The 14230-nt window shown below is 41.1% G+C and overlaps 1 protein-coding gene across 4 annotated transcripts in view; it reads left to right on the top strand.

Moving 5' to 3' along the window:
* The window catches only part of NPNT (nephronectin), a 66960-nt gene that overhangs the window by 21847 nt on the left and 30883 nt on the right, over positions 1-14230 (top strand). The window contains exons 3-6 of one of the 4 annotated variants that reach the window (XM_083571325.1): positions 1644-1694; positions 4720-4812; positions 8310-8402; positions 13910-14029. In XM_083571325.1, the coding sequence (XP_083427451.1) occupies positions 1644-1694; positions 4720-4812; positions 8310-8402; positions 13910-14029 (357 nt within the window). The remainder of the gene's footprint in view (positions 1-1643; positions 1695-4719; positions 4813-8309; positions 8403-13909; positions 14030-14230) is intronic. The other 3 variants (XM_083571326.1, XM_083571327.1, XM_083571328.1) reach the window with 3 other exon arrangements.

Here is a 14230-nt window from a genome sequence, read left to right as displayed (position 1 = left end):
AAAAAGGTATATATGTGAAATTTGGCTGTATTGTTTTGTACTGTGCTACATTTAGGAGGTCTTGGGACGCGGGTGGCACTGTGGGTTAAACCACAGAGCCTAGGACTTGCCGATCAGAAGGTCGGTGGTTCAAATCCTCACGACGGGGTGAGCTCTTGTTGCTCGGTCCCTGCTCCTGCCAACCTAGCAGTTCGAAAGCACGTCAAAGTGCAAGTAGATAAATAGGTACTGCTCCGACGGGAAGGTAAACGGCGTTTCCGTGCGCTGCTCTGGTTTGCCAGAAGCGGCTTAGTCATGCTGGCCACATGACCCGGAAGCTGTACGCCAGCTCCCTCGGCCAATAAAGCGAGATGAGCCCGCAACCCCAGAGTCGGCCACGACTGGGCCTAATGTCAGGGGTCCCTTTACCTTTAAAGAGACTTACCTTTTCCTCTCATATCTATCCAATCCTGCTGCTTCAGCACCAACACAGAGAGACATGTGCCCAGGAGCAAAAGTGGCCTTCAGTAGCAGATATTTTAGGGGGCAAAAAGCCATGCCGGTGTGCCTCTTTTAAACTTCCCCTCCATACCACTTGCTGCTGTTTTATTGGCAAACTGTTCCATCAGTGTTGGACAGACTTTTCACACAATATGGTGTACATATAGGGGGTGCATGTTGCAATGCAGAGCAGGATAATCCCTGCTGGCCACACTCCTTGAAAAGGTAAAAGGGAGCAATTGGCCCTGAGCTTCATCAGGGTCTGAGTTTGAGTCAGAACTTCCTCTTTAAATCAGAATTTAAACTCACACGAGTGATACTGAAGTTGAACTCTTAGGCTCCAGATGTGTTGCAATCCCATCTTGTTAATGCAATAAAACAAAATCTGGACTTGATATTTTGCATGTTTTTAAATAATCCAGTACTATAATCAGCTGTTGAGGCATGGCAGACTATTTGAAGCCAAACATATTTCATCTAATTTCCATTTGATTCTACAGTACGGCGATCTGCCTTTCACGTGATCTGTCATTAGGGAAGTCGAAAGGGTTTGTGGACCGAAAGCTTTATTTAGGTTTAATGAAAACCAGAATGAAAAGATGGCTGGTTCCTTTATTGGTCCCCAACTGTTAAAAATCTATTCAAGTTGCAAGTGATGTCAGTTTAACCAGAGTTAGCACCCTGAAGACAATTAGGGGGAAATCTGTTATTATAGTTAGATATGAAGGGATACTGTCTCTTTAAAGGCAAAAAAAACCCACAACCCAACACTGTTCTGTAAGATGCATTACATTTAGACTGCGGAATGGTGCACACCTTTGCTGCTGGAAGTGGGGGGAAACACTGTCCTATTCACTGTTTACTTGGAATTCTTTGATGGGTGAAATAAGAATAGCACAACATCATTCCTTTTTGTAACTTTCATAGAGAGTGCATTGCAACATCTGTTTGCAGACATCTCATAACAAGATAGTGACATAAGACATTTCTATTTTTAAACGTGTCCCAGTTTATTTTTTTTATTTCAGAAGAAAAGCTCTGAATGTTGAATGTGTGTAAGTCACCGGGAATGTAGCAAGTTGATAAAATCCAAGCCAAGTCCATCCTCCTTGCAGGGAAACACAAAAAGCTGGAATTGCTTTTTATGGACATTTGTTTTGCAGCTTTCTACATCTTAAGGCAGAGAATAGCCAGGATAAGGTGCCAGCCCAAAGGTTAGCTGAACATATTTCTCAAAATAATTTTGGCAAGATGGTGTTTTGGAGGCATGATCTCTAAAGTCATGCATGGAGCGCAAGAATGATATAACAACCCAACAAGAAATATGCATGTAATTACTTTGCTTATTGTTTTAGGGTGATAGCAGCACTTCACGAATGTATTTAATGACTAATGTAGACATTATATATATATATATATATATATATATATATATATATATGATTTGATATTTAAATGATTGGCTTTTAAGATCCAAATACTTTGCTTTATCCCTTTATGGATGCTATTAATATGTTTTGTAATATATTTACAATTTATTAAAGAGGTCTTACCTCATTGTGAATTGAAATCGGTGTGAGTAGCACACACCCATACACACTTACCTGGGAGAGAGACCCATTAAGTATAGCAAGACTTATTTCTTCTGAGTAAATAAGCATAGAGCTGATATGCACGAGTACTCAGGAGCAAGCCCCACTGGATTCAATTGGACTTTCTTCTGAATACTTTTTGAAAGAAAGTTCAGTTTAATTTAGCAGAGCTTCCCAGTAAACAAGCAGAGGAAGGGGGCACATGATTGGCATGGTATACATTTTAAAACAATTGTTTGATTCCTTCTACTTTTTACGAAAACTGGGAACCCCAACTCCACTTGCCATGTTGAGTTTTCAGGCACACTCTGGTGAGCATACGTATTTTATCAATCAGCTCACAGAACAAGAGGCTGCCTTCTGGTTTCTGGTGTCTCTTTTGCCTAGTCAGCTAGGCTTAGGGATGCGATTGTGCCTTTTGAGCAAGGTTGACGAATGTGAGATTTCCTCACACCTGTCAGTTTTAATGCAAGGCACAACAAGGGCTCCTGGACTGATGCCATTTGACCAAATATTGGCAGAGAATGAGGATCAAATCTGCCCCAGAGCCTCCCAGCTCTTGTGGGGGGAAAATGGTGAACTCATCCAACATGGTGGCTTAATTTTTTGAAGCCAATTTCAGCCTCTGTTGCAACATAAGATTTGGGAAATACTGCTTCAGACTTCGGTGTATGAGTAATTTGCACTGAACTTTCCTGGAGGTGTTCCAACATTATGTACCATAAAAAGGAATGTTTGTCATATATTATCTTGATGTGCAATATTGATTTACTGCTACATAAAATGTAAGTAGCTTAGCTGGTTAGGTACCTGGGACTTGATTTTTATTTTTTGGTAAAGCAACTGTATGTGCAGTATGAAAGCCATTTTCAAAAACAGTAGCAGCATGTTGTTTGCACTAGTTTTCTCATACACAATCCTAATAATAATGCCATAATATGGTGGGTGATTGGAATTCCAATACCTGTTTTATTTAAGATGGCCACAAGTTTAGTTCTCCAGTGCTTCTCCCCATTGCATATGGAAGCATATGTCCAACATTTGGCACTGTCATTCCAATATGAGAGAGAGAGAGAGCTGCTTAAAGATTAAAGGCCAGCTGCCCGCAATAAAGTTTTGGGAAAGCACATTAAAAGGTTGTAAATGTGCACATCAAACCATTACAATGGCTTTATAGTAAAATACGTTTCATGAATGAAGCATGTGTTTTATAAACTTACATATTATTTTTTATTTGGATTAAGAAAACTTAAACTAATAGCACAACTAGGATAGTTATGTGTCCCTTAATCAGAAAGGGCAGTTTAATCATTGACTTAGGTTGCTTCCCCACCAATCCTGTACTCTAGAAATGTGATATTTTATGCACTAACTTTTCATAGAAAATTCAGGAAATGTCACTGCCAACCTATCAAGTTCCATGTTTTCAGTGTCATCCATACTAGATACATGGAGATGCTTTTGACAAGAAAATACATTTGCAGTGCCTGTCTAGAGAAGCTTTTAAGGGCTACTCTTCATTTAATTGAAAGCTTCTTCCTTGCCTACAAATAATGAACCAACACTGGATCATGAGGCTATGTATGTATGGTGGAAGAGGGACCCAACATGTGTCCAGATACATCTGGTTAAGTTTTAATAGCAGGAAAAGTTCAAGCATGACATTCCGAAATATGCATAAAACATACACAATGCATGCATCTGTAGGATATATTTTAAAAATTCCTTTTAATAACTATCACCTTATTATGGTATGAATGTATGGACTCTTAGGCTGTAACTCTATACACACTACACTTAGCTTGCAAGCCTATTCATATCTGATAATGATAATAATTTTATTATTCATACCCCACCCATCTGGCTGCATTGCCCCAGCCACATCTGGGCATAAATCCCAATGCACTCAATGCAGCTTAGTTGTAGACATGCATAGGCCTATTATTTTGCTATATCCTTTTTTACTGGTTCTTCATAGTGTCATTGGAAGTTGTAGTGGACATACAATACATTCCCTCAGCAACCCACATGTTATATTTTGCATTTTAAATTAAATTGCTTAAAAGTGAGGCTAGCCATTTCCCCCCTTGTTTGTGTGTATTTTAATGGAAGCATATTGGGCGGCAGGGGAGAGTTGTAGCAGAAAAGTGGTGAACAGGGAAGGATTGAGCACTGCTTCTTCCCATCACTTCTGTGCTCCAACACTCTCCTTTACTCCTCACTGGCCCTAAACTATGGTTTAGCAAGGGTGAGGAATTCCAACTGCTTCCATCATCAGCCTGTGCTGCTGCTCCCCAAGTACCTGGAGCTATGCATTAGGCACATTATGTGCAAAATTGGGCTCATGGCACATCCCCCAAACAAACCACAACCTGTAGGCAAAGGACAAGCTCGTGGATTGTTGGGAGTGACACAAACCACAAGCCCAGGTTCAAACCATGCCTTAGCTCAGGTTAGCATGGCAGCAACAGGCCCAGAGGAGGAGCAAACCAGCCACGATATTTGCCCAGTAAGTTTCACTAAACCATGGTTTGTTGTAGCATTTCATGTGAATAAGACCACTGCGTCAAATGCATTATAATCAAATAATGTTTGTGCACCTCAGTTTGACAAGAAGAGTGACAAGTCTGCTTACGTGTATTCACAGCTGTATGTCAGCCTGGATGTAAACATGGGGAATGCGTTGGACCAAACAAGTGCAAGTGTCATCCAGGATACACTGGGAAAACATGCAATCAAGGTAAGATTTATGTTATTTTAAGGAATGTGATATTGCTTCAAGGTATTGAAAAGAGCAATTGAAACTTGAACTAAATGTTCTGCAGCTAGTTCAAGTTTCAACTGCCCTTGGGTCAGCTGACATGCTGCTGAATTTAGCAGGGTGAAAGCTGGTTCATATATTTGCAGCCCTATTGGTGATGCCCAAGAAGAACTGGTGGAAAAATATCTATGGCGGTCATTTCCTGCCAGATGCAGTTTATGAACTGGAGTTTCTAGGTCTCCCTGCATGAAAATCACAGCACCAATCACCTACTTGAATTGAATTAGAGCTTCCACCCTTCTCAAAGACACCCACTTGGGAGTTGCTAATACTGCATCCTAGCACAATCCATTTTATGAAAGTATTTAAAAAAGTGCTTTTGTTGTTAGAGGTACAAGATTGGTTCCTTTCCAAGATCAGCTGTAAGGCCTAAAACTTAAAATGCTGGTTTTGATTTAGGTAACAAGGACCTTGCTTTTATGAAAGCAAGTCCCCATGCTAATTTAAAGTATTATTATTATTATTATTATTATTATTATTATTATTATTATTATTCCAGTTTCACTTTGTAATAGCAAACTACCCACAATGACCCCAGTCATATTATAATGAAAAAGAACAGTGTTGTTTAAAATGACCAGTATTGTCAACATATTACACTATTTTTATTCACTTCTCCCCAAAGTATTATTTTATATAGTGCTGAGCACTGCCAGGTACTTAAGGAAGTCACAGCCACTCTCTCCAGCTAGCCTTGATAAAGCTTTCCTAAGCTCATTACAGAAAAGCAAACGAGTGTTTTAGAAAACCTGACAATCTGAGTAAGGTGGTGCTGTACAGAACTGTGTTCCCTGAGAGTTACTAATCCTCTGATGGCATAATGATTTCTAAACGCTTTTTAAAACTCATTTGTTTGGATATATTAATCCTTCCTTGATGGATTCATGGGGAATCTAAGCCCACCCTCCCTGTGACCTCATTTCCTCTGCTTCCCTCTTTTTCTCCGTCTTACAGGCACTTTGCTATATATATATATATATATATATATATATATATATATATATATATATATTGTTTTACTTTGGGGATAAATGTTGTTATGTATTGCTTTTATTCTAGAACTTCAGCTCTCAGAAGTGTCCGCCACAAAGATACTGTAGGTCCGCAGCAATTTAAAATATCAAAAACTGAGGAGCTGTTGTGAAACGAGCTCAACAGAGAGAAGAAAGCTCATGCTGATTTTAGATTATACACAGCATCCTGTTGACAAATCTGCTACTTAATCATAGGACTCCAATTCATTTCAATGAGGAGCTTTCCAGTGTGATTTTAGAATCAGCTGATGTATGGGGTGAATAGAATAGAATAGAATCAGCTGATGTATGGGGTGAGGACTGTGCTTGTACTGATACTATTTGCATTTGTTAAAAACCTGCATGTTGAACACAAAGACACATTTACCTCCATGCCCAGTGGCTTTGATATGCTCTTCCTCTCATTGATTTCAACAGGAATCAATTAGAGCTTTGCAATAGGGCCCAGCACCTCACCTGACCAGATTAAGCTGTTCACTCCTCTAGCCCTGGCTGCAAAGAGTTGCCTGTATTTTAAACAAACCGTACTTACAAGGCAGATCTGCCGATCACACGTCAAGCAGCCGGATGGGTGTAATTATTGTTGCTTTCTTTGGCATCCACTGCCTGGCTCTATTATAGGTCAATGTCATTTTGTAATATGAATGGCCTTTCCTGAACTGGAAACGTCTCCCCAAATTATTATCGCACCATCATCAAATAAAAGTTCTCCTGCTGGAAATGAGATCGGATGGAGTTGTCCAGCTCCAACAGGATGGTGTTGTCTGTGGCAATTTATTTCCAGTGCATTTCTGATTGTCATAATCCCAAAAGGCTACAATTCCTGTGCATTCCCTTTATAACAGAGTTCTATATATGTGCAAGTGTTTGTGTGTTAAACACATTTAAGGGTCTTCTCATTAACAAGCGGAAGACTATTCCTTTTCATAAGGCAGAACATTTAATATTTATTTCCATTTCTTGCACACTAAACACAGAACTTTGAAATGAAATAATGATGTTTATGTGATCAATTGCTTGCATTAATTAATTAATTGATTGCATACATGACTTCCAAATTCTTCTCCTTTCCCCAACTTAGCTGAGCTGAAGACATTAAAATTTCCCACTTCTGGCAGCTGATGCTGTGAGCAACTGGGTTGTGATTCTGTGGTGGAGTTGTAAAGTCCTAAGGGTAGAGGGTGTGCATTAGAACTGCTGCCTTAGGCTATAATCCTATACACCTTTACCTGAAGTGAGACCAGATGCATAGATGTTCTCATAAGATTGTACAGTAAATTGAGTGAGTAGAAAATAGAAAATCTACCATGTACTTTTTCAGTGACTTTCACATTTGTTTTTGCCATAACACATTTGCATGGTAGCCATGTATCCTACTTTGCAGAGGACAGTCCTCTATTTGACTGGCCCATGTCTGGCTTAATGATGGTCAGAAGAAGGGAGAGTGGGGGCCTTGAAGTTGCCCACCAGCCATTCACACCTGGAGAATAGACTAAGCAGGCACACAGGTTACCTGGTAACAGACTTTCCCACTATGAGACGTATTGGATTTCTACTTGATTTATAGTAATACTGTGGGAGATAGCTCAGTTGGATAGAGCATGGTGCTGATAATGCCAAGGTTGCAGGTTCAATCCCCACATGGGACAGCTGCATATTTCTGCATTGCAGGGGGTTGAGACTAAATGATCCTTCCAACTCTACCGTTCTATTGCATTCTATTTATAGTGTCATTCCTTTTTTATGGTGGTGATGATGACGCATTTCCTCTTTTTATAACATATAAGTGGTCACTTACATTTTATTTGAAATAATAATCTGAAATAGTCACAGTTCAAAGAATCAGCAGGACCTCGACAAATCTTACAGTAGAACTAGGAGGCAAACCTGTGGATCCATTTGTGTGCTGGCTAAGATAACAGACATGCGGAGTTTACTGCCCTGTGGTCACTAATTCTTCCCTGAAACAGCTTTCCCAGAGGGCAGGCCACTCAGCCACTAGCTAGTGTCATCTCTGCTTTTGGAATTGACATAGGGGAAATGATTTTAAACTGTTGGGGGTGGGATAGAATACTAGGTGGACAGAATCTGTATGCAAAGAAAGGGTAAAATAGCCCTGAATATCTGCTGATTCTCCCCAGAAAGTAAGCACTTCCACCTCTGGATTAGGAGGGAAGCATAAGTTACATGCAAAAGACTTTTCATGTGCAATCTGTAGTTCGCTTGGTGTTCAGTGTGAAGGTCTATAACGGGATACGCCTAAAATTCTCCTTATCCAGAGCTCCATGCCTGCACATACAGGTATTTGATGGTATTTGCCATGTTGTTTTACTGGGTCTCGGTCTTTTGACTTCTGCTATGCCTTCTCCTCAACATGTGAAGCTGACCACCCATATGCAACCTCACACGACTGGCCCAGTGAACCACATTTTTTCAGCCCTCCAGATCATCATGCAACACATTTCCCGTGGAGGGGTGAGGACAATCCTTTACTTCAGGTGGTGCGTTCCTTCCACCTGCACGGCTTTAAACCCCCACCATGAAACCTCTTGCAAGTGTGCTGAAAGGACAATGAACTTATTTTGGCTGCCATGTGAAAGCCCAGCCTGCAATATAATTGGCATGCAAAGCGACTTTGCTTTGACACTTCCTTGAGGCTGCAATTCTCTCTCCTGGAAAGGCTTGACCTTAGACAATTCTCTTCATTTGCTCTCATAGTTCCCTTCCTACTCAGATCTTTTACGACACATGCTGCTTTTTCTAAGCTCTTTTTCAGACCAAGAAAACAGTCTGTTGCCATAGTTGTTATTTACATTTATTCATCACTTTTCACAAAGTCTCAAAGCAACTTACAAATCCATAAAATACCAAAGCACTAAAAACAAAATACAACAAAACCCAAATCCTGCATTGGTTAAGGAAACAGTCTGATTGAAATAGGCCGAAGAATTTTATTTAATAATCTTTAATATTGGGGTAGTTCTGACACAGATATTAATGTCTGGGTTAGCATGTTTAATGCATGTAAAACATAACATGTACTGTGGGAATGGCAGTGACACATGACCAATACAGGCAGTCTTGCAACTTATAGCATTACATGCCATCCTGACATAGGCATTAATATCTGAGGAAGAGTGGCCATAGCTTAGTGGCAGAGCACATGTTCTGCATGCAGAATGACCATGTTCAGTTACTGAATCTCCAGTTAGGAGCATAAGTAGACATTAAGAAGCTGCCATATCTGAAGTCAAATCATTGATCCATCTCACTATTGCCTACGCTGACTGGGAATGGCTCCTGAGGGTTTCAAACAGGAGTATCTCTGTTTGAGGTCTCTTCCTGAGCCACTCCCAGGCAGAGAAGACAGCACTGGGATGGATGGTTAAATAACTTGACTTGGTATTAGAACAACAGTCAAGAAGGCATTTTCTGTACACGCTGCAGAGGGAAGCAAGGAGCAGATGGAGCTCATCAACCTGGGAAGATAGCCCATCTAGGAGAAGGAAAACTCTGATCCTAAATCTCCACTTCCTTGTGGGATATCTTCAGGAGAAGAACAGGGAAAGGAGTAAACGCTGCACAAATCCGGATTGGAGTCCCCAAGACGGATGGCATCTTGTACGCCTCCTTCTGGCAACTCCTGAAGCCAAGCTGGTGCCGAACGTATTGCTTTGCTTTCCTTTTGGACCAAATCAGAGAGGCCGAGGTGGGGTGGGGCTTGTTGCCTGGGCAGCCGAGGACCTCTAAACACATTGCCCAGGCTTGCGCCCCCAGGGACGTCACTTCAGTACTGCTAAAACAGTGGTTTGACTTCACCCCCAGAGGCCCACTCCACTGTCCTTCGAGACAGCGCCAGCAACAACCAATTCTTAAAAGTTGCATCAAGCCACACAGATCCTTGCTCCCGATTGTTTGTGATGCTCGCTGGCACAGTACAGTTTGAAGCTGACGATCAAAATCTGAATGCTCTTGAGCAGTGCTGTGTTTTTGCTAGGGATCCTTGGTGGTGGTTGGAAAAGGAGGGCTGCTGGGTGCAGGTGCTTTTGTTGTTGGGAAAATTGTGCTCACACTTCAGTCCAGGATCACCTGTTGCTGACAAATTGTGACCATTGCCCTCCCCCCTGCAAGTCACACTATAGCATCTCCTCCTCTGTGGGGAAAGTCTTCTCAGTAGTGTCAAAGCCATTCATTGGATGGTACTTGAGATGTGACACAAGGTGTGACATGAATCTCTCCCTATGCTTTTTTTAAACAGCCCCAGGCTGTGTCCTCCATACACTTGTCACTTCCATATACTAGGAATCTGCAGAGTTAATTGTGTGAAAAGAGGACACTGCTAGTTTTTTTGTGGTGGGCCTTGGGCAAGAAACTTCCTTTAGGGGACTCACCTCTCTGAGGGGGCTCTCCTCCTCCTCATTGTCATTGCTGCCAATTTGTCTTCTTCCCCAGGGTCCATCCAACCTTTGCATCATCCTTGTCATTGCTTCCATGCTTAGAGACAGCAGGTGAACAGGTAGACACAGCAAAGAAAAAGAGCGGCAGGATTTGGCACCTCCAGGGCTTAGAGATGGGCACCCAGCAGGTTGTGGTTCTTTGCAGGTATCCATTGATGCCAGCCCCTGATACTGACCCCAGATGCATGACTGAAAGCAGCTTCAGGCCAATAATGAAATGTAGGGATGCAATTATATCCTCAGGATCAACTAATAATTCATTATTACATACAGCACACCACATTACTGTAGGAGGAGTCTTGCTTATCTCTTTGTAGCTCTCATGCAAATATAGCAGCACACAAGTAGTTGTCTTTCTGGAGTAATTCATGTGTTCACATTAACTGTCTTTCTTCTTGCAATGTGATGTTCAAGCTTAGCAGCCTGTGCTTATTTCTGAGACTGCTTTTCCAAAGTGCTGCAGCATCCAACCTGCTCTAAAAGCTTTTCAGTATGCAGCTTTGACGGTGACACTCTTCTTGCATTGTTGTTGTTGTTGTTGTTGTTGTTGTTGGTTCCCTACCCCACCCCATGAGTGTGAATAGCATCATTGTCAAATTGTTTAACTTGGAATAATGAAGGGAAATCTCAGTGAGGAGTATAAGTGGGTTCATTAAAAAAAACCCTCTTAACCCCCATTAGAAGTTTTGCAAAGAAGCAAGGAGGATTGCGATAGATGTTGTGAAAAGATTCTGCAAAGTCTTTGGAACTTTTCATCTTAGAAGATTCAGGCTGCTGGGTTATACTTCTTCCCCTCTTTTGTCCAGAGAGAAATTGTGCTAAGTGAAATGTTTGGAGAGCCTGTGAAATAAGAAATAGACAAAAGATAAAGTTTCCTGACCTTTTCAGTAAACACAGCATGTACGTGCCAATTTATTAAGAGTCTTACATTTCTCTGACTCCAAGCTAAATGTTAATGTTAGCCTGAACCTGCTCAGTAATAAACAGTCCTCCCCTAAACATCACAATATAAAACCATATGTAAGATGAGTTGTGAAGTGTAGTGGCTAAGAGAATGAGTTGTTTAAAAACCCAGGAAATTCCTGGCTAAACACTATTCTCCTCCATGAAAATGGATGGCCTTTTCTCTCTTTGCTGCACTCTCTCTTTTAGCCTTGTACACACACACCCTCTTTGGCATTTAGGGATAATCATAGTGATCTAATTTACAGGGATGTTGAAAGGATTATTTGTTGACCTAGACAAAGCTAATATGTATATATTTCTCCAATGCAACATTTGTGAAATGATTTCACACACCAAGGAACCAGCAGACAACATGGTGCCCTATAGATGTGCTTGGACTTCCATCAGTTCCAGCCATCAGTTCCAGTCAAGGCTGATGAAAGTTGAGTGTCACAGGGCACATGTTCCTCTTTAAAGTGTCTAGTTCCCTGATTCAGTCATGATATATTATCCTTGCAGGGGCATGGTTGGAGAAAATAGTGGTTGCTTTCACCGCCCCACTGATGGAAACCATTTGACTCTTGAGAAAGGAAGCTGTGCCATGGTTGAAGAAGTGGAGAATATATTTTAAACAGGGAAGGGAAACCTGATGTTTTTGGACTCCATCTCCCATCAGGCTGAGCCAGTATGGCCTCTGGTTAGAGTCTATGGTAGCTGGTGTCCATCAGCATTTGTGGCCACCCAATGCAACTATGCTAAGGTAGTTCCAGGTGATGTATTTTTCAGATGTCCATTGCATTGATTCAGCATAACTGATATTCACAAGGCACATGGAATCAGTGGCATTTCCTAGCTAGTTCAAATGGAAGAGAAAACCACTGAGAGAAATACCACAGAGCAAAACCTGCTACACACACATATTGAATGTGCTTCTGAAATGGTAAGAAGTGTGCGAAAAGAACAACAAACTAGCCACAGCAACCATAAAAAGGGTTTTGATGACTTTTCTTTCACTTGCCTGTGTACTATGTGCTCTAAACAAGGCAGAGGGAAAGCTGTTACAAATATAACTTGAAAGTGTAAACCATTTCCCAGAAGAAGCTATGGCTGCGGAAGGGAAGGAATCACACAATGTTTGTTTAGATTTAGTGGAATTATAATGGAGACCCTTAATTAAGCCCCTTGTATTGCTTTTGGCCAGTGAATGGAACACCAGTGGTGGGAAAACAAATGTGACCTTATGCATCTTCCTAAAGTTTCTAGAATGTTTTGCAAGAAGTGAATCTCAAAACATTAAACAAAACTCTAGCACAATAGTAGATGCTCGCACTGTCTTGCTGATGAAGCAATCGAGTAAAGCCAGTAAAAATATTTTGTGCCTATTTAATTAAAATTCAGCAACTTATAGAAGCTTACTGGAACAAAGTATGAATACACTTCCCAGCAGAAACACTTAAAGTATGTGCACATTATTCTTAGACTATGCCACTAATAGCTAGCCAATATCATTACAGTTGAGTACCAAAATATATTATGCCAGATGGTGTCAGATTCAAAGCTCAGTAGAATGATCCAAACAATACAACAGGTGGACTGGGATTTAGTTTTACTAAGCCACTGCATTATTTGGGAGAGAAAAAGATAGGAACCTACTCTATCTGCTGGGTTTAGTTTATGTTCTTCACTTAATATCTGCCTTCTAACCTATAGAGTTTAGCTGAACTTGATTTTAAAGGAAATGGAGCAATTGAGTCATACGTGCCTATCTATAGCCAAATCTATCCTAGGGCTGATAGAATGTCAGTCCTAAAAATATTCTGGCAAAAATTATGTTGCCCCTCTCCCTTCAGTCTGTTGGAGTGGGGTGGTGGAAGAGGGAGATAAAAAAGATGGAAGGTGTGGCAGAAAAGGAGAGAAAGAAAAGGGATGGGAGAGAGAGAGAGAGAGAGAGAGAGAGAGAAGGAAGAAAGGAAGGGGATGGCAGAAAGGAAGAGCAAATGGCAGAAAGAGAAAATGGATGACTCCACACACTTTTGATTCTGGCCCCATCCCATGCTGACTTTGATTCACTGGCAGGTGGCCTCTGACAGATTAGCCCTGTGGGAATGTGGCCCTTGACAGACAAAAGGTTGCCTGTCCCTGTTCTGAGGGATGCTGAACCATACACTCCAAACTTACAACTCCTCCTCTCCCCAGCCAGTCAGCTTTAATAATGATTATGATTTACACCAACCCAGACCTTAGGAATCGTTTATACTGATGCAGGTTAAGTCTGGTGCCAACAAAGCTACATAGGCAGGGATAATTGACTACATTGACTACAGCTACATAGGCAAGGAAAATTGATGTGGGATGGAAGTGAGGAGTGTGCAATGCCTCTATTGTTATGAGATTAGAAGTACTGCAAACAGACTGTCCTTCTGACTATATGTAGGTATGGGAATATATGGCAAGAGGCATTTTAGGATCAAGGCTGGTCTGGTTTTGAGAACCTTATCACTACCATCTCCTGCAATTCTAAAGATGCCAATATGCAATGCCTGCTCTGTTTTTGATTCCTCCCCTCTGTGCCCTTTTTAGATCTCAATGAGTGTGGTCTGAAACCAAGACCATGCAAACACCGGTGCATGAATACCTATGGCAGCTACAAGTGTTATTGTCTGAATGGATACATGCTTATGCCAGATGGATCATGTTCTAGTAAGTCAAGACCCTTCTGTTTAGGGTTTTTTTTTAATTGATTAAAGAAAACGTTGCCGCGAGTAAAGGATGAACGGTCTGCTAAACTGGAAAAGCAAACAATAAAAATGGAATAATTCATCCCATTATTTTTATTATTGCAAGATATATGGGATGGACAGAGCAGTTTCTTTGCAGCCCATGTTCATCGATAAATCTGTT

This window comes from Podarcis filfolensis (genome assembly GCF_964270895.1).
Source record: "Podarcis filfolensis genome assembly, chromosome: 9".
NCBI classification, from domain to species: domain Eukaryota; kingdom Metazoa; phylum Chordata; class Lepidosauria; order Squamata; family Lacertidae; genus Podarcis; species Podarcis filfolensis.
This window is presented reverse-complemented; position numbering and strand designations above follow the sequence as displayed.